General features: G+C 49.7%; 1 protein-coding gene across 1 annotated transcript; it reads left to right on the top strand.

Moving 5' to 3' along the window:
- The first annotated feature begins 20,544 nt into the window (after positions 1-20,544).
- Positions 20,545-21,418, top strand: dio2 (iodothyronine deiodinase 2). Its single transcript, XM_055640195.1, has one exon. It carries the CDS (start codon positions 20,604-20,606, stop codon positions 21,375-21,377), a length of 774 nt encoding a protein of 257 aa, XP_055496170.1. The 5' UTR covers positions 20,545-20,603; the 3' UTR covers positions 21,378-21,418.
- Positions 21,419-21,674: the final 256 nt, after the last annotated feature.

The following is a 21,674-nucleotide window of genomic DNA, read 5'->3' as shown; positions in this document are numbered from 1 at the left end:
AAATCAGGATGTGAAATTTACAATCGATGAGTTGCTTAACCAGTCAGAGTAGTTTTAGTTTTAGTGTTTTTAGTTTTAGAGATACGGCGTGGAAACAGGCTCTTTGGTTCACCTGGCCTGCGTTTGGCCCAGATCCATCTAAAGCTGCCCGACCGTGTACCTGACTAAATGTTTCCTAAATGTGGCAGTGATGGTTCTATTCCACACGCTAGGGACAGCGCGAATACACGCCCTTCGGCCCACCGAGTCCGCACTGACCAGCGATCCCCGCACACTAACACTACCCTACACACACTGGGGACAATTTACATTTACACCAAGCCAATTAACCTACAACCCTGTACACCTTGGGAGTGTGGGAGGAAACCGGAGCACCCGGAGAAAACCCACACAGGTCACGGGGAGAACGTACAAACTCCGTACAGACAGCGCACAGACAGAGAGTAGTCAGGATTGAACTCGGGTCTCTGTCGCTGTGAGGTAGCAACTCTACCGCTGCGCTACCGTGCCGCCCTGTCGTATTAATACATGCCCACAATGGCCGCCTCGCCCACAGTCTGTCTGTCTCTGCCTGATTTCTTGTTTTTTAGTATGTGTTAAATGTATGTTTTAGTGTTTTTTAGCTTGTTTTATGTGGGGGGGGGGATGGGGGAAACTTTTATAAATCTGTTATCTCGACGGAGATGCAATTTTGTTCCCGTGTATCGTATTTCCGTCCGCACTGCGGCCTAACATCGAGGAGCTGGCGGCCTCTTGCTGGGGAACGACTTCGAGAGCTCCACGCCGCAGGAGCTTCGCCCGGCCCAACTGCGGATGGTTCAACTGGCCCGATCGCGGGACAATAAAGAGGGAAGAAGATTAGACTTTATTGCCTTCCATCACAGTGGGGAATGTAGGGAATCCGCTGTGGTGGATGTTTATGTTAACTTTATGTAGTTGTGTGTCTTGTTGCTTTTTTTTCCTTTTTATCAGACTGGGGTTCGGTAATTTGAGTTTCACCGTACCTTAATTGGTGCATGTGACAATAAACTAACTGGCCTTTGAACCTTTGTCAGAGTGAGGCAAAACGCAAATTGGAGGAACAGCATCTCATATTTCGCTTGGGCAGCTTACAGCCCAGTGGAATCAATTTTGATTTCTCTCACTTCAGGTAGCCCCGGCATTCCCTCTCTCTCTATCCCTCCCCCACCCAAGTCGCACCAGCTTCTCATTTTCACCCAACAAACAGCTAACAACGGCCTGTTTCCTTCATCATCGTTACTTTTTTGCATATCTTTATCTCTCTACATCATCCTCTGTTTCTTATTTTCCGTTATCCCCTGACAAGTCTGAAGAAGGGTCTCGACCCCGGAACGTCACCCGTTCCTTCTCTCCAGGGATGCTGCCTGTCCTGCTGAGTTACTCCAGCATTTACATACTGTACGTATCATTTTTGTAAATAATTGTTTTTGGTTATAGGTGTTATAGGTGGTTATATTGCGTACAGTTTTCGTCTCCTAATCTGAGGAAAGACATTCTAGCCATAGAGGGAGTACAGAGAAGGTTCACCAGACTGATTCCTGGGATGGCAGGACTTTCATATGAAGAAAGACTGGATAGACTCGGCTTGTACACGCTAGAATTTAGAAGATTGAGGGGAGATCTTATAGAAACTTACAAAATTCTTAAGGGGTTGGACAGGCTCGATGCAGGAAGATTATTCCCGATTATTCCCGATCGAAGAGTAGAGAAGATTCAAACAAGGGGACATGACTTGAGAATTAAGGGACAGGAGTTTAGGGGTAACATGAGGGGGAACTTCTTTACTCAGAGAGTAGTGGCTGTGTGGAATGAGCTTCCAGTGACGGTGGTGGAGGCAGGTTCGTTTTAATCATTTAAAAATAAATTGGATAGTTATATGGACGGGAAAGGAATGGAGGGTTATGGTCTGAGCGCAGGTATATGGGACTAGGGGAGAATATGTGTTCGGCACGGACTAGAAGGGTCGAGATGGCGTGTTTCCGTGCTGTAATTGTTATATGGTTATATGTTGGGGAAGTCCAGAACAAGGGGTCACAGTTTAAGGATAAGAAGGAAGTCTTTTAGGACCGAGATGAGAAAATCATTTTTTACACAGAGAGTGGTGAATCTCTGGAATTCTCTGCCACAGAAGGTAGTTGAGGCCAGTTCATTGGCTATATTTAAGAGGGAGTTAGATGTGACCCTTGTGGCTAAAGGGATCAGGGGGTATGGAGAGAAGGCAGGTACAGGATACTGAGTTGGATGATCAGCCATGATCATATTGAATGGCGGTGCAGGCTCGAAGGGCTGGAATGGCCTACTCCTGCACCTATTTTCTATGTTTCTATGTACGTTCTCCCTGTGAGTTGCGTGGGTTTTCTCCGGATTCCTCCCACAATCCAAAGAAGTGAGTTAATTGGCTTGGTAACAGTGGGTGTTTAGGATAGTGTTAGTGTGCGGGGATCGCTGGTCAGAGCGGACTCAGTGGGCCAAAGGGCCTGTTTCCACGCTGTATCTCTAAACAAACCCCCCCCCCCACCCCCCCAAAAACAAACAACAGTTGCAATGAAATCCCTCGTTCTCATGGAGTGTGGAGTGTACATGATAATGATGGATACAACACATCACACAAACCAACCTCCCTTCCCTTGACTCCATCTACACCTCACCCTGCCTCAGCAAGGCCAGCAGTACAATCAAGGACCAGTCCCACCCCAGTCACTCCCTCTTCTCCCCTCTCCCATCGGGCAAGAGGTACAGAGGTGTGTAAACGCACACCTCCAGATTCAGGGACAGTTTCTTCCCAGTTGTTACCAGGCAACTGAACCATCCTACCACCAACTAGAGAGCGGTCCTGACCTCCCATCTACCTCATGGGCCACACTCGAACTATCTTTAATCGGAATTTATTGGACTTTATATCGCACTAAGCGTCATTTCCGTTATTCTGTACCCTGAATGCACTTGATTGTAATCATGTGTTGTCTGGCAGACCCTTTCCCCAGGCTGGAAATGCCAAAGACCAGAGGGCATACAGTAGCTTTAAGGTGACAGTGCAGTAGTGTGCGGGCGATCGCTGGCCGGCGCGGACACGGTGGGCCGAAGAGCCTGTTCCCGTGCTGTGTCTCTAACGTAAACTAAACTAAACTAAACCAAACTAGTTGCAAACGCCGTACAGACAACAGCAGTGGTCGGGATCGAACCCGGGTCTCTGGCGCTGTGAGGCAGCAGCTCTACCGCTGTGACACTGTGCCACCTCCAAACTAAACTGAACTAAACTAAACTAAACTGAACTGATATAAAGAGAGATCCCTTCACATTAGACCTGCAAACAGAGGCATTGGATTGGATCCCAACCAGCTCAGAGTGTCAGCTTGTTGCCAATGTACAAAGGTGGTCGACTGTTGGACAACAGAGAGTCCGAAAACAAATACGTGAAAGGCAAACGTATAAAATGCACCCAAAAGGAACATTTCTACATTCAGTCTGTCAAATTAACAGTCACTGTCCATCACCAACAATCTCCAAAGTCCTATAAAGCTGCAATCTGACTTCTTGACTCTGACACGCATTGCCCCGACCGAGCTTTCTCTGCCACAACATCCACACCAGGCTTGACATCCCCACACCTGTGAGACTCCAGATTCAGAGACAGTTCCTTCCCAGCTGTTATCAGGCAATGGAACCATCCCACCACAACCAGAGAGCAGTGCTGAACTACTATCGGACTATCTTTGATCGGACTTTAGTACTCAATATAGTTTATTGTCACGTGCACCGAGGTACAGTGAAAAGCTTTTTGTTGCATGCTAACCAGTCAGCCACAAGACAATACATGATTACATTCGATCCATTTACAGTGTACGGAAACATGATAAGGGAATAACATTTAGTGCAAGGTAAAGTTAAAGGACTTTACTGACTTTACATTGCACTAAACGTTATTCCCTTATCATGCATCTGTACACTGCGAATGGCTCGATTGTAATCATGTGTTGTCTTTCAAAGATAGATACAAAATGCTGGAGTAACTCAGCGGGACAGGCAGCATCTCTGGAGAGAAGGAATGGGTGACGTTTCAGGTTGAGACCCTCCTTCAGACCTTCTCTCCAGTCCCACTGGAGTTACTCCAGCATTTTGTGTCTGTCTTCGGTTTAAACCAGCATCTGCAGTTCCTTCCGACACATACCGGTCAATTGTCGTTTGACTCAGAATCATGTTCCCGATGTTGGGGGAGTCTAGAACCAGGGGCCACAGTTTAAGAATAAGGGGTAGGCCATTTAGAACGGAGACGAGGAGACACTTTTTCTCACAGAGAGTGGTGAGTCTGTGGAATTCTCTGCCTCAGAGGGCGGTGGAGGCCGGTTCTCTGGATGCTTTCAAGAGAGAGCTAGATAGGGCTCTTAAAAATAGCGGAGTCAGTGGATACGGGGAGAAGGCAGGAACGGGGTACCGATTGGGGATGATCAGCCATGATCACATTGAATGGCGGTGCTGGCTCGAAGGGCCGAATGGCCTACTCCTGCACCTATTGTCTATTGTCTCTGGATAGAAGGAATGGGTGATGTTTCAGGTCGAGACCTCCTTCAGACCCTTCTTCAGTATTGTCTTTGGGCCGGCTGGTCAACAGGCAACAAAAAAGCTTTTCCCTGTACCCCGTTACACGTGACAATGAGCTAAACTTGAAACTGAGACTGCTGTTTGTTTCCTGCGCGATGCCCTTGTCGGGAGAGCCCTCGCTTGTTGAAGTCGCTGACGATCTGGGCCCGGGGTCCACGTGGCAGCAGCAGGTGAGCGGCCCAGACTGTAGCAATTTGTGTGTTCCCCGCGGTCCAGCGTTTTATCACGGGACGCAGGATCAGACTAATGATTCATCCTGAGCTGGCGAAGGAGAGGCCGAAAAGCAGCCGCGCCAGCAATTTAAATGTAAATTAGCTCTCCGCAAAAAGCCGCAGGGGTCTTCAGCCCCAACCGGCAGCCGAATAAATCTTCACCGCTTGTGATGCCAGGACTGGGGCGGTCTGGGCCCAGGATAGATTGTACCGGCCCTCTCCGCACCCCACAGGGTCAGGCAGAGGTGAGAGGATGTTTTAATTGGGGCCTGGACACCCACCACCCTCTGTGTGCATAATGTACTCCTCAGATTCCTATTAAATCTCCCCCCCCGGGCAAGAGAGTCTGTGCATCTACCCAATCTATTCCTCTCATAGACAATAGGTGCAGGAGTAGGCCATTCGGCCCTTCGAGCCAGCACCATCATTCAGTGTGAGCCAGCACCATTCATTCATGGCTGATCATCCCCAATCAGTACCCCGTTCCTGCCTTCCCCCCATATCCCCTGACTCCGCTATCTTTAAGAGCCCTATCTAGCTCTCTCTTGAATGTATCCAGAGAACCAGCCTCCACCGCCCTCTGAGGCAGAGAATTCCACAGACTCACAACTCTCTGTGTGAAAAAAGTTTTTCCACACCTCCGTTCTAAATGCCTTACCCCTTATTCCTTTCATCAATATGCATTTTGTATATTCCTCTCCTGAGTCTGTGATAAGACTTTAAACTTTAGAGATACAGTGCAGAAACAGGCCCTTCGGCCCACTGAGTCCGCACCGACCAGCGATCCCCGTACCCTTGCACAATCTGACACATTCTAAAGACAATTTCCAAATTTTACCTAAGCCAATTAACCTACAAACCTGCACATCTTTGGAATGTGGAAGGAAACCGGAGCACCCGGAGAAAACCGATGTGGTCACGGGCAGAACGTGCAAACTCCGCACAGACAGCACCTGTAGTTGGGATTGATCCTGAGTCTCTGCTGCTGTGAGGCAGCAGCTCTACTGCCACGAAGGGCAACAGCAGATAAAAGCAACGAGTAACGAAGGCAGAAACAAGGATAATATATCTTTGGTAAAGAATGGATCGACTGGGCTTATATTCACTGGAATTTAGAAGGATGAGAGGGTATCTTATGGAAACATAGCACTAACTTAGGGCTAACGGAATCAAGGGATATGGGAAGAAAGCAGGAACGGGGTACTGATTTTAGATGATCAGCCATGATCACATTGGTGCTGGCTCGAAGGGCCGAATGGCCTACTCCTGCACCTATTTTCTATGTCTATGTTTTCTTAAGGAGAATGAGGCAAGGAGCAGATCAACCATGGTCATATTGAGCAGCAGGGACAGGCTTGAGGGGCTGAGTGGCCTATTCCAGCTCTTATTTTCTCGCCTATTGCTACTTCGAAGTCTCGAGTTTTTATTTCATTTGAGAATACTCAAGATGTGAACACAGGGTAGATAAAAATGCTGGAGAAACTCAGCGGGGAGGCAGCATCTATGGAGCGAAGGAATAGGGACGTTTTGGGTCGAGACCCTTCTTCAGACTGATGTGAGGGGGGGGGGGCAGGAAGAAGAAAGGAAGAGGCGGAGACAGTGGGCTGTGGGAGAACTGGGAAAGGGAGGGGAAGGAGAGAAAGCAAGGACTACCTGTAATTGGAGAAGTCAATGCTCATACCGCTGGGGTGTAAACTAACCAAGCGAAATATGAGGTGCTGCTCCTCCAATTGGTGGTGGGACTCACTCTGGCCATGGAGGAGGCCCAGGACAGAGAGGTCGGATTCGGAATGGGAGGGGGAGTTGAAGTGCTGGGCCACCGGGAGATCAGGTTGGTTAATGCAGACTGAGCGGAGGTGTTGGGCGAAGCGATCGCCAAGCCTACGCTTGGTCTCACCGATCTAGAGCAGTTGACACCTAGAGCAGCGGATGCAATAGATGAGGTTGGCGGAGGTGCAGGTGAACCTCTGCCGCACCTGGAAAGACTGATTGGGTCCTTGAATGGAGGCAAGGGGGGGAGGTAAAGCGACAAGTGTAGCATTTCCTGCGGTTGCAAGGGAAAGTACCATGAGAGGGGGTGGTTTTGGGTGGGAAGGGACGAATTGACCAGGGAGTTACGGAGAGAGCGGTCTCAGCAGATATCGCTGGTCAGTGCGGACTCAGTGGGCCGAAGGACCTGTTTCCGTGCTGTATTTATAAACTAAAAAAAACCTAAACTAAACTAAACAACGTCCCCCTAGTTTCTCAGAAAGCACTGATTCATGTTTAAGTTCAGAAGGGAAATCAGTTTGAACCTTGGCTGATGAAGGCAAAGACATTAGTAGACAAGTTACACCATAGTCAGAAAGGCCCAACAGAGGATGTACTTCCTGCGGCAGCTGAGGAAGCACAATCTGCCACAGGCAATGATGGTCCAATTCTATACGGCCATCGTAGTCCTTCCTCACTTCTCCATATGGTCTGGTTTGGATCAGTCACGATAATAATAATAGAGTCTGTCCTCACCTTCTCCATCATGGTCTGGTTTGGCTCAGCCACCAAGCACGACACCTGGAGGCTGCAGCGAATCGTCCGATCAGCAGAGAAGGTTATTGGTTGCAACCTTCCCTCCATTGATGAACTGTACACTGCAAGGGCCAGGAAGCGAGCGGGCAAGATCATCTCTGACCCCTCTCACCCTGGCCACAAACTCTTTGAATCACTTCCCTCTGGAAGGCGACTCCGGACTGTCAAAGCTGCCACAGCCAGACATAAAAACAGTTTTTATCCACGAGTAGTTGCTCTACTCAACAGCCAAAAATCTGTAGCCTCCCTTTGATCTGGTATTTTGTTGGTTCACATGCTTGATCAATGGTGTTTTATCATTAATGTTTTATTATTATTAATGTTTAGTGTTTTCTGAGTCATTCGTAACTGTCACTGTATGTCATGTTGTTACATGTGGGCGGAGCACCAAGGCAAATTCCTTGTATGTGAATACTTGGCCAATAAACTTACTTACTTACAGAGAAGCTTTGATTACTGACAGAACCGTCCGTCTAAATGACTGCAGGAAATTAACTTCTGAAGCAATCCATGGAAGATTTACTTTCCAGTAATCTGAAAGCAGAGTTAACAGCGAACTTGGGGACAATTAAGATGCATATCTAAATGATGTTACCGGTGTAAGGAGGAGCTACAGATGCTGGTTTAAACCGAAGATAGACACGAATGACTGAGTTGGCAAATGAAATTCCTCGTTGGTTGCAAAACATACTTGGCTAATGCAGTATTATTCTGTTTGTGATTGATTGTGAAAATGCTGGAGTAGCTCAGCGGGACAGGCGGCATCTGTGGAGAGAAGGAATGGGTGACCTATAGAAACATAGAAAATAGGTGCAGGAGGAGGCCATTCGGCCCTTCCAGCCAGCACCGCCATTCATTGTGATCATGGCTGATTGTCCCCAATCAATAACCCGTGCCTGCCTTCTCCCCATATCCCTTGATTCCACTAGCCCCTAGAGCTCTATCTATAGAAACATAGAAAATAGGATAGAAAAACCTTTTGGGTTGGGGCCCTTACTCTTCAGAGGAAGGATGGTCTGAAGAAGGGTCTCGACTCGAAACGTTGCCCGGCTGAGTTATTCCAGCATTTTGTGTTTATCAATGATGTTAAACATCTGTCTGTCTGCAGAGTGGCAGCGGGGAAGGGGGCGGCACGGTGGCGCAGCGGTAGGGTCGCTGCCACACAGCGCCGGAGACCCTGGTTCAATCCTGACCACGGGTGCTGCCTGTACGGAGTTTGCACGTTCTTCCCGAGACCTGCGTGGTTCTTCTCCGAGATCTTCCGTTTCCTCCCACACTCCAAAGACGTGCAGGTTTGTAGGTTAATTGGCTTGGTATAGTATAAAAATTATCCCTAGTGGGTGTGGGATAGTGTTAGTGTGTGGGGATCGCTGGTCGGCGCGGACTCGATGGGCTGATGGGGCCTGTTTCCGCGCTGTATCTCTGAACTAAAACTAAACTATAAACATTATTCCCTTATCATGTATCTGTACCTTGTAAATGGCTCGATTGTAATCATGTGTTGTCTTTCTGCCGACTGGTTAGCACGCAACAAAAGCTTTCCACTGTACTGCACAGTAACGAGCTGACTATTGTGTACATGCACCTTAGCTTTCTTCAGTACTTACTTCCTGAAATATAATTGCTATTCAGTTTGCAAGCAGGCTGTATTGTAACCAGCGCTTGTATTCCCACTTCTCTGTGAAGTACCACTCGGTGGTCCACGAGTGTGTACGCGAATGCATAGGCCAAGCAACAAAGTACATCATTCATATTCGCACTGTGTGCTGAGAGTCACTTTAGCAGCTTAAGCACCAATCTATTCCATCTTAAGTGATCTGCAATGTTGACAAATTAAATCCCTCTCATATAAACGACATACGGAATAGTGAAAGGCCTGGATAGAGTGGATGTGGAGAGGATGTTTCCACTAGTGGGAGAGTCTGGGACCGGAGGTCACAGCTTAAGAATTAAAGGACGTGCCTTTAGAAAGGAGATGAGGGGGAATTTCTTTAGTCAGAGGGTGGTGAATCTGTGGAATATTTTGCCACAGAAGGCTGTGGAGGCCAAGTCAGTGGATATTTTTAAGGTGGAGATTGACAGATTCTTGATTTGCACGGGTGTCAGGGGTTAAGGCAGGAGAATGGGGTCGAGAGGGAGGGATAGATCAGCCACGATTGAATGGAAAAGTAGACTTGACGGGCCGAATGGCCTAATTCTGCTCCTAGAACTTATGAACTAAAGAGGCTGAGCAAAAGACAAAATCAGGCAGCATCTGTGGAGGGAATGGACAGATGACCTTTCAGGCTGAGACCCCTCTTCAGACTTCTTCTGGTTGGCATGGACTTGATGGGCCAAAGGGCCTGTTTCCCTTCTATCTTTCTATGAATACATGACCTCTTTCCTTTGTCTTTTAACATCATTCCACAAGGGCGGCACGGTGGCGCAGCGGCAGAGTTGCTGCCTTACAGCAACAGCTGCCAGAGATGCAGGTTCGATCCCGACTACGGGTGCTGTCCGTACGGAGTTTGTACGTTCTCCCCGTGTCCCGCGTGGGTTTCCTCCGGGTGCTCCGGTTTCCTTCCACACTCCAAGGACTTGCAGGTTTGTAGGTTAATTGGCTTTGGTAGAAGTGCGTGGGTGGGATTACATTAGTGTACGGCGTGACTGCTGGTCGGCCCGGACTCAATCACTTCTCTCTCCCCAATCAACAAGTTTACAAAATGATATTGCAATTTAATTAATTTAAAAATAATATAGTGGGTAAGACATTGAATTGCTAAACTTGCTATTGTGTTGTACTGCTTACAGCTACAAGAACGGGTAACAATCAATAAAGGGCTATCGGCCTATTGCAAGTTTATGTACAGGGACATACCTATCCATGCACTGTATACTTGTATTTATACTTAGGCATTTCAAATATGTATGTCATGTTTTATACTTTGGCAATATAGCAATGTTTTTTTATCATGTCAATAAAGTTTTAAATTGAAATTGAATAGAATGAGTATGAACTGGTGATGAATGGTCAGCGTGGACTCGGTGGATCAAATGGACAGTTTCCACGCTGTATCTTTTAGTTTAGTTTAGATTAGAGATACATCACGGAAACAGGCCCTTCGGCCCACCGAGTCCACGCCGACCAGCGATCCCCGCACACTAACGCAATTCCACACACTAGGGACAATTTACAGTTTTTACCGAAGCCAAATAACCTACTAATCTGTACGTTTTACGAGTGTGGGAGGAAACCGGAGCACCCGGAGAAAACCCATGCAGGTCACGGGGAGACCGTGCAAACTCCGTACAGACAGCACCCGTAGTCGGGATCGAACCCGGGTCTCGGGCGCTGCGAGGCAGCGACTCTACCGCTGTGACGCTGTGCCACCTCTAAACTAAACTAAACTAAACTGAACTGATATAAAGAGAGGTCCCTTCACATTGGACCTGCAAACAGAGGCATTGGATTGGATCCCAACCAGCTCAGAGTCTCAGCCAATGTACAAAGGTGGTCGACTGTTGGACAACAGAGAGTCAGAAAGCAAATATGTGAAAGGCAAATGTATAAAATTCACCCAAAAAGAACATTTCTACATCAGTCACAGAGAGAGAGGAAGGGGAGGGGTTGAGGGTGGGAGAGAGGGAGACAGCGAGAGAGATAGAGGGAAAGAGAGAGAGAGAGAGAGAGAGAGAGAGAGAGAGAGAGGTGGGGAGAGTGGGAGAGAAAGAGGGAGAGAGAGAGAATAGAGGGAGAGAGAGAGAGAACATGTAGCGTCAATAAAGGGCTATAGGCCTATTGCGAGTTTATGTACAGGGACATATCTATCCATGCACTGTAGACTTGTATTTATACTTATGCATTTTAAACATGTATGTCATGTTTTATGCTTTGTCAATATAACAATGTTTTTTTATCATGCCAATAAAGTTTTTAAATTGAAATTGAATTGAATTGAGAGAGAGAGAGAGAGGAGAGAGAGGGAGAGAGAGAGAGAGAGAGAGAGAGAGAGAGAGAAATAGAGAGAGAGAGACAGAGAGAAGAGAGAAGGGAGAGAGAGGGAGAGAGAGGAGGAGAGAGAGAGAAAGAAAAAGAGAGAGAGAGGCAGGGCAAGAGAGCAAGTAAAAGAGAGGGAGAGAGAGGGAGGGTCCGATAAATAAATCCTTTCAATTCAATTCAATTCAATTCAACTTTAATGTCATCGCACAAATACAAGTATCAGTACAACGAAATGCAGTTTTGCGTCAGACCGTAGTAGTTGTACATAAAGAGAAAAAAAAAACAAGAAAAAAATAGAAAGAGAGAAGATACAGAATAATCAGGAAATACAGAATGATTAAACAAAGGGGGACGGAGGGACCAGAGAAATCTATCGTCGGGACTCCGAGTTCAGCAGCATGTGATTGTGTTGTTATAGAAGCTTTTCCTCATCCTGCTGGTACGTGACCTGAGGCTCCTGTACCGCCTCCCTGATGGGAGGAGGGCAAACAGTCCATGGTTGGGGTGTGAGGGGTCTTTGATGATCTTCCCAGCCCGTCTCAGACACCGTTTTCGGTGGAGGGCATCCATGGCAGGGAGCGGGGCACCGATGATGTGCTGCGCGGTTTTCACCACCCGTTGTAGTGCCTTCCTGTCCGCAGCAGTGCAGCTGCTGTACCATACCGTGAAGCAGGTGGTCAGGATACTCTCTATGGTACAGCGGTAAAAGTTGGTCAGGATCTGGGGGGACAGGTGGGCTTTCTTGAGCCTCCTAAGGAAGTAAAGGCGCTGCTGTGCCTTTTTGATCAGCTTGGAGGTGTTGAGGGACCAGGACAAGTCCTCCGAGATATGCACTCCGAGGAATTTATAGCTGGAGACGCGCTCCACCTCAGTCCCGTTGATATGGATGGCGGTATGACTGCCTCCTCTGGTCTGCCTGAAGTTGACAATAATCTCCTTCGTCTTTTTGGAGTTGAGGATGAGGTTATTGTCGGCACACCAGGTGGTCAGGTGCTGGATCTCATCCCTGTAGGCTGACTCATCGTTGTCGCTGATCAGTCCTACTACCGTGGTATCGTCAGCAAACTTAATAATGGCGTTGGATCCGTACTTTGGGATGCAGTCGTGGGTGAAGAGGGAGTAGTGATTGGAATCTGAGGGGTAGCTTTTTCACACAAAGGGTGGTGGGGGTATGGAACAAGCTACCCAGGTATACTAGTCCCACCTGCCCGAGTTTGGTCCATATCCCCCAAGACCTGTCCAATGCATGTTCTTGAAGGAACTGCAGATGCTGGAAAATCGAAGGTACACAAAAAAGCTGGAGAAACTCAGCGGGTGCAGCAGCATCTAGATCCCTAGTCCCACCCGCTGAGTTTCTCCAGCTTTTTTGTGTATCTATGCATGTTCTTGTCAGTTTCTTTAATGTTGGGATAGTCCCAGACTCAACTACCCCCTCTGGCAGCTCGTTCCATACACCCACCCTGTGTGCAAAAGTTACCCCTCGGATTCCTATTAAATCATTCACCTCTCACCTTAAACCTCTGTCCTCTGGTCCTCGATTCCCCTACTCTGGGGCAGGAGATTCTGTGCGTCTACCCGATCTATTCCTCTCATGATTTTATACACCTCTCTAAGATCACCCCTCATCCTCCTGCGCTCCAAGGAGCAGAGTCCATGGTGGGCATCTTAGCCGTCTTGGACTAGTTGGCCCAAAGGGCCTGTTTCCACGCTGTACGAGTCGATGACTCGAGAACAATGTACCCTTCACCCCTATCACACCACCATGGGGTGGGAGATTGCAACCTTCACGTGGTCCGCCCTGTTTCGACGAATGCGATCAACGAACGCAAGTGCACAATCAAATAAGATCAAATAGATCAACTTGTCCAACAACCTTAGTCTGTGCACGCCATACGCAAGAAGAAGAAGACACCACCATTTCCCACCCTCTCTTCCCTCAGTTTCTTCTCCCGCTTAGAACTCCACCAGGATTTCCAATCCGCCATCTCCAACAGGATGCATTGCCACAGAAGGCTGTGCAGGCCAAGCCAATGGATATTTTTAAAGTGGAGATTGACTGAATCTTGATTAGTGCGGGTGTCAGGGGTTACGGGGAGAAGGCCGGAGAATGGGGTTGAGAGGGAAAGATAGATCAGCCATGATTGAATGGCGGAGTAGACTCGATGGGCCGAATGGTCTAATTCTGCTCCTATCACTTATGAACTTAAGACAATCTATAATTTCCAGTAGCCAATTAAACAACAAACCTACATGTACATCTTTGGAGTGCGGGAGGAAACCGGAACGCCCGGAGACAATAATAGGCAATAGACAATAGATGCAGGAGTCGGCCATTCGGCCCTTCGAGCCAGCACCGTCATTCAATGTGATCATGGCTGATCATCCCCAATCAGTACCCCGTTCCTGCCTTCTCCCCATATCCCCTGACTGCGCTATCTTTAAGAGCCCTATCTTGCTCTCTCTTGAAAGTTTCCAGAGAACCGGCCTCCACCGCCCTCTGAGGCAGAGAATTCCACAGACTCACCACTCTCTGTGAGAAAAAGTGTTTCCTCGTCTCCGTTCTAAATAGCTTACCCCTCAGCCATGATCACATTGAACGGCGGTGCTGTCACGAAGGGCTGAATGGCCTACTCCTGCACCTATTGTCTATTGTCCTGCGTGGGTTTTCTCCGAGATCTTCGGTTTCCTCCCACACTCCAAAGACGTGCAGGGTTTGTAGGTTAATTGGCTTGGTGCAAATGTAAAAATTGTCCCTAGTGGGTGTAGGACGGTGTTAATGTGCGGGGATCGCTGGCCGGCGCGGACCCGGTGGGCAGAAGGGCCTGTTTCCGCGCTGTGTCTCTAAGCTAAACCAACTAACTCTCTCTTGAAGACATGCTCTGGGTTACATGAAGTTATGGAGGCATGATTTGATGCAGTGCAGAATATGTGTGTGTGTGTGTTGGGCAGGCGAGGGTTACAGAGAGCCGGTGGACAAAGTGTGGCAGAGAGCAAGTGATAGATCAGGCATCACGTCAGCTGGGCGACACAGACACTTGGCCGCTGAAGTGGTGGCCCTTTATCAGCATTCAGTCCACAGTGTCTGACCTTCTCTCTGGCCCCGCTGACCCTGGCAGGAGCTGATAGATGCTGTCAGCATTCTTGGAAAGTATACGTTTGCCGTTGTTGCGAAATGTCCCAGCGTGCCAACTCTTACTGGGACCGAATCCCCCACCGATCAACGAAGGAGGGGGGGAAAAGCGAGAGGGGGGAAGACCAGGTGGGAGGGGGGGGGGGAGACAGGGGGTGTTTGGGGGTCAGGAGTCAAAATATGAAGTATAAGACTGAAGCAAACTTCAGTCACGGTGGCGCAGCGGTAGAGTTGCTGCCTTACAGCGAATGCAGCGCCGGAGACCCGGGTTCGATCCCGACTACGGGTGCTGTCTGTACGGAGTTTGTACGTTCTCCCCGTGACCTGCGTGGGTTTTCTCCGGGATCTTCGGTTTCCTCCCACACCCCAAAGACGTGCAGGTTTGTAAGTTAATTGGCTTGGTGTAAATGTAAAACATTTCCCTACTGTGTGTAGGATAGTGTTAATGTGCAGGGATCGCTGGCCGGCCTGGACCCAGTGGGCCGAAGGGCCTGTTTCCGCGCTGTGTCTCTAAACGAAACTAAACATAGAACATAGAACAACACACAGCACCACACCCAGATCAAACCCACGCAGTTTCGATTAGGAAGGAACTGCAGATGCTGGTTTACACCAGAGATAGACACAAAGTGCTGGAGCAACTCGGCGGGACAGGCAGCATCTCTGGAGGAAAAGGTCGGAACCTGCCCTCATGCAGACTCAAACCATTACCGATCCTTTTTCACCGGAGTTGCTGCCTTGAGTGCACCAGCACTTTGTGCCTATCTGCAGCCTAGTTTAGAGAAACAGCGCGGAAACAGGCCCTTCGACCCATCGAGGCCATGCCGACAAGAGACCACCCAGTCGGCTAGCTCTATCCTACACACTGGGGCCAATTCTAAACGATAAACATACACGTCTTTGGGATGTGGGGGGAAACCGGAGCAACCGGTGGAAACCCACGCGGTCACAGGGAGAACGTGCAAACTCCGCACAGTCAGCACCCGCACTCACGATCCAACACGGGTCACCCTGAGATCCACGAAGGTGCAGGCACAGTTTCAAAAATAACTCATCCCTTTTCCGTTCTCCCTGTTTGCTGTGATTTTTGGAGCTGACCAACGCTAACTGCCAATGTCTACTTCCTGGAACACAAGCTATCAGTTTTTAAATACACATCTTCCTCAGAATTCGGGGGCAGTTGGCGAGACAGGCGTTGATTTCCATTGTTGGCATCCATGACCACGGCTCACCGCCCACGGAACGACCCTGAGCCCGTGGTTTAGTTTAAGACGGACACAAAATGCTGGAGTCACTCAGCGGGCCAGGCGGCATCTCAGGGGAGAAGGATGGGTGACGTTTCGGGTCAATAGACAATAGACAATAGGTGCAGGAGTAGGCCATTCGGCCCTTCGTGCCAGCACTGCCATTCAATGTGATCATGGCTGATCATCCCCAATCAGTACCCCGTTCCTGCCTTCTCTCCATATCCCCTGACTCCGCTATCTTTAAGAGCTCTATCTAGCTCTCTCTTGAAAGCATCCAGAGAACCGGCCTCCACCGTCCTCTGAGGCAGAGAATTCCACAAACTCACAACTCTCTGTGAGAAAAAAGTGTTTCCTAGTCTCTGTTCTAAATGGCTTACCCCTTATTCTTAAACAGTGGCCCCTGGTTCTGGACTCCCCCAACATCGGGAACATGTTTCCTGCCTCTAGCGTGTCCAAACCCTTAATGATCTTACATGTTTCAATAAGATACCCTCTCATCCTTCTGAACTCCAGAGTGTACAAGCCCCAGACTAGGCGAGTCTGCAGAAGGGTCTCAACCCCGAAATGTCACCCATTCCTTCTCTCCAGAGATGCAGCCCGTCCGGCTGAGTTACTCCAGCATTTTGTGTCTATCTTTGGTGTAAACCAGCATCTGCAGTTCCTTCCTACACACTACTACTGTAGCTTAGTTTAGTTTAGAGATACAGCGTGGAAACAGGCCCTTCAGGCCCACCGAGTCCGCACCGACCAGCGATCCCAGCAAACCTACACTATCCTACACATGCCAGGGACAATTTTTTAAAGCAATATTACCAAGCCAATTAACCTACAAACCTGCACGTCTTTGGAGTGTGGGATGAAACTGAAGATCCAAGGTAGGACAGTTGAATGGATAGCAAATTGGCTCCATGGAAGGAAGTATAATGGTGGAAGGTTGCTTCTCAGACTGGAGGCCTGTGACTAGTGGTGTGCCTCAGGGTTTGGTGCTGGGCCGGTTACTGTTTGTCATCTACATCAATGATTTGGTTGAGAACATACAGGGCAAGATTAGCAAGTTTGCTGATGGTACAAAAGTTAGTGGTTTTGCAGATAGTGAAGATGGTTGTGAACAATCGCAGCAGGATCTGGATCGATTGGCCAGGTGGGCTGAGGAGTGGTTGATGGAATTTAATACAGAGAAGTGTGAGGTGTTGCATTTTGAGACGTCGAACAAGGGCAGGACCTACACAGTAAATGGTAGGCCTCTGGGTAGTGTTGTAGAGCAGAGGGATCTAGGAGTGTAGGTGCATGGTTCCATGAAGGTCCAGTCGCAGGTAGATAAGGTGGTCAAAAAGGCTTTTGGCACTTTGGCCTTCATCAGTCAGAGTATTGAGTATAGAAGTTGGGAGGTCATGTTGCAGTTGTATAAGACGTCGGTGAGACCGCATTTAGAATATCGTGTTCAGTTCTGGGCGAGAATCCGAAGGGTAACTTTTTCACACAAAGGGTGTTGGGTGTATGGAACAAGCTGCCAGAGGAGGTAGTTGAAGCTGGGACTATCCCATCGTTTAGGACTAGTGTAGCTGGGACATGTTGGCCGATGTGGGCAAGTTGGGCTGAAGGGCCTGTTTCCATGCTGTGTCACTCTATGACTCTAAATGATGGGGAGAATGTACAAACTCCGCACAGACAGTACCCATGGTCAGGATCAAACCCGGGTCTCAGGCGCTGTGAGGCATCAACTATACCACTGCGCCACCTTGCTGCCATCCTCGCTGGAGTTTGGAAGGATGAGGGGGCACCTCATTGAACTTACCAAATCGTAAAAGGCCTGGACATAGAGGATGTGGAGAGGAGGTTTCCACTTGTGGGAGAGTCTAGGACCAGAGGGCACAGCCTCAGAATAGAAGGACGTACCTTTAGAAAGGAGATGAGGAGGAATTTCTTTAGTCAGAGGGTGGTGAATCTGTGGAATTCAGTGCCAAAAAAGGCTGTAGAGGCCACGTCAATGGATATTTTGAAGGGGTTATGGGGAGAAGGCAGCAGAATGGGGTTGGTTGGGAGGGAGAGATAGATCAGCCATGATTGAATGGCGAAGTGGACACGATGGGCCGAATGGCCCAATTCTGCTCCTGGAAGTTATGAGCATGGATGGTAGTGAAGGCGTGGGTTTTCACCGGGGTCTCCAGTTTCATCCCCACTTCCCAAAGACGTGCAGGTTTGTAGGTTAATGCGGTGTGGTGCTGGCTCAAAGGGCCGAATGGCCTCCTCCTGCACCTATTGTCTATTGTCTATTAATTGGCTTCTATAAATTGCCCTTAGCGTGTGGGATAGAACTAATGTACAGGGTGATCGCTGGTCGGCGCGGGGCCTGTTTCCGTGCTTTAAACTAAGTTAAACTAAACTAAACTAAACTAAACTAATCTAATATCAATGTTCAATGACCCAAAGACTCTTTGATCCCAGCTGGAGAGGAAGACAAAGGGAATGGAATAGAAACATAGAAACATAAAAAATAGGTGCAGTAGGCCATTCGGCCCTTCGAGCCAGCACAGCCATTTAATATGATCATGGCTGACCATCCAAAATCAGTACCCCCGTTCCTGCCTTCTCCTCATATCCTTTGATTTCATTAGCCCTAAGAGCTAGACTCTCTCTTGAAAACAGCCAGTGAATTGGCCTCCACTGCCTTCTGTAGCAGAGAATTCCACAGATTCACAACTCTCTGGGTGAAAAGGTTTTTCCTCGTCTCAGTCCTAAATGGCCGACCCCTTATTCTTAAACTGTGACCCCTGGTTCTGGACTCCCCCCAACATGGGGAACATTTTCCCTGCATCTAGCCTGTCCAATCCCTTAAGAATGTTATAAGATTATATAAGATCCCCATCTCGTCCTTCCAGTTCCAGTGAAAACAAGCCCAGTTGACCCATTCTTTCATGGTTTAATTTGCTGTGGAATACATGTGTGAGTCTCATTGTTCCCTTGTGACTGCTGCCTTAAGCCACATTTAAAGGACTTAGAATGCGAATGGATTTCTACAGCTTACAATGAGTGCTTTCTCCACTCCGTCCCATCACCAAGCAATGGGTAAGCTTGTTCGAGCGGAGTGATGAAAAAATAACGCTTTTATCCAGAGTCACGCAATCCAGAACCAGAGAACATAGGACATAGATCTGTCGGAAGGAACTGCAGATGCTGGTTTACACCGAAGATAGACACAAAGTGCTGGAGTAACTCAGCGGGTCAGGCAGCATCTCTGGAGAGAAGGGATGGGTGACATTTCGGGACGAGACCCTTCTTCAGACTCGTCTCCGTTCTAAATGGCTTACCCCTTATTCTTAGACTGTGGCCCCTGGTTCTGGACTCCCCCAACATTGGGAACATGTTTCCTGCCTCTAGTGTGTCCAAACCCTAAATAATCTTGCATGTTTCAATAAGATCGCCTCTCATCCTTCTAAACTCCAGAATGTACAAGCCCAGCTGCAATTTACAAAAGCCAATTAACCTATAATTTATAATTCTACCGAAGTCAATTAGCCTACAAGCCTGTGTGGGTGGAAACCGGAGCACCCGGAGAAAACCCACGCAGGTCACGGGGAGAACGTGCAAACTCCGTACAAACAACATCCGAGGTCAGGATTGAACCCGGGTCTCTGGCGCTGTGTGGCGGCAACTCTACCACTGCGCCACAGGGTTAGCTTGATGGGCCGAAGGGCCTGTTTCCACGCTGTATCGCTCTGTGACTATGACGTGGATAGTAAAGGTTTAGAAAGACATGGGCCAAACGCGGGCAGGTGGGACTGGGGTGGGCATGAATGGCCTGTGGATCTCAGACTCTAGGCTGACTACACTGTCTCCCGCTGCAGCAGGCTGTGCCAGCTGAGCCTGATCAGCTTGTTTGACGGAGCACATGCCATCTCGAACTCTCTGCGTGTTCTGGGCAAACTTGTTCAACACTCGGCAAGCAGGGCAGGACCACGTCACGATCTACAACAGAGATTACTGCAGCTTGCCGGAGCAGGGGCAGACGGCAGCAGCTGCTGGGTACATAAGGCAGGCAGGCACACCCGCCGGCTATCCACGCCCATAGCAAGTTTCTGCAGAGCCCTCTGCACTTGTACAGGGAGATCGCAGGAGAGAGAGATCGCAGCGATCAGCCCGGACAACCAGGGCTGACTTTCAACAGCGACCACAACATCAATTATTTGTTTTGTTCTGCTTCTCTCTCTCCCCCATTCTACCTCACTCCCTCTCTCCTTGTGACCGCTTATCTGTGGGGTAAAAGAAGAGAAGTTTACTCTCTCCGCTCTCCGTGTCTGCCTAGGAGGAGATTTACACCCTCTCGCTGTCTCTCTCTCTTGCTCTCTCTATCTCTCTCTCTCTATCTCTCTCTCACGCTGTCTCTCTCTCTCTATCTCTGTCTCTCTCTCGCTCTCTCTAACTCTATCTGTTTCTCTCGCTCTCTGTCTCTCTCGCTCTCTGTCTCTCTCGCTCTCTGTCTCTCTCTCTCTCTATCTCTCTCTCTATCTCTCTGTCTCTCTCTTGCTCTCTCTATCTCGCTCTGTCTCTCTCGCTCTCTATCTCTCTCTGTCTCTATCTATCTATCTCTCTCTCTCTCTCGCTCTCTGTCTCTCTCGTTCCCTGTCTCTCTCTGTCTCTCTTGCTCTCTACCCACTCTCCTCCTCACTCTCCCTCTCTCCCAGTCTCCCTATCTTCGAGGTGGAAGAAGAGGTTCTATTAGACTGCAGCACGTTGAACACGGAGCAGCGGATGAGTAGAATGGAGCGGAATTAGAGAGAAGAAGGAAGGAAGAGAGAGAGAGAGAGAAGGTTGCAAGCCCCAGGCTTGTGTTCAAGTGACCAAGAGGCAGGATGGGCTTGTTGGGCGTGGACCACCTGATTGCTCTGCAGATTCTACCGGGCTTCTTCTCCAACTGCCTCTTCCTTGTGGTGTACGATTCAGTGGTGCTGATCAAGCAGGCGGTGGGTCTACTGAGCGGCTGTTCCCCAGCGAGTGGGGAAAGTGGTGGCCGCAGGATGCTGACCATGGTGGGCCTGCGGATGGTGTGGAGGGGCTTCCTGCTGGACGCTCTGAAGAGGGTGAAGCTGGGCGGGGAAGCCCCGGATGCTGAGGTGGTGCGTGTGAACGGCGGACCAGAGGAGGAGACCATGGGGGTAGGCCGGGCCTACTGCAGGCTTCTGGACTTGGCCAGCCCGGGCCGCCCCCTGGTGGTCAACTTCGGCTCGGCCACGTGACCCCCCTTCGTGGCGGCCCTGCCCGCGTTCCGCCGCCTGGCGGAGGAGTACGCGGCGGCGGCGGACTTCGTCCTGGTGTACGTGGACGAGGCCCACCCGGCGGATGGCTGGGCCGCCTGCTCGCCCTTCCAGCTGCCCCGGCACCGCACCCTGGCCGACCGTCTCTCCGCAGCCGCCCTGCTGCTCCGACACTTCCGCCTGGAGCCCTGGTGCCGGGTGGTGGCCGACTCCATGGACAACCAGGCCAACCGGGCCTACGGCGTGGCCTCCGAGCGCTTCTGCATCGTCCACTGGGAGAAGGTGGCCCATCTGGGCGGCCGCGGGCCGTTCTTCTACAGCCTGGCCGGGGTCAAGACCTGGCTGGAGCGACACAGGGGAGGCCAGGAGTGAACGGTGGAGAGACCATGGGCAGCCAGCGCCCCCCCCCCCCCCCCCCCCCCCCCCCCCAAGAAGCCAGAACAATGGCGGACCAATTCCCAGAACATCCCACTCCCACCCAACCCACCCCCAACATCCACCCACCCCCCCACACCCACCCAACACCCAAACCCACCCCAACCCCAACCCACCCAACACCCACCCAACACCCAAACCCACCCAAACCCAAACCCACCCAACACCCACCCACCCAAACCCACCCAACCACCCAACACCACCCAACCCAAACCCACCCACCACCCACCCACC

Source organism: Leucoraja erinacea, chromosome 9 (assembly GCF_028641065.1).
Source record: "Leucoraja erinacea ecotype New England chromosome 9, Leri_hhj_1, whole genome shotgun sequence".
NCBI lineage: Eukaryota > Metazoa > Chordata > Chondrichthyes > Rajiformes > Rajidae > Leucoraja > Leucoraja erinaceus.
This window is presented reverse-complemented; position numbering and strand designations above follow the sequence as displayed.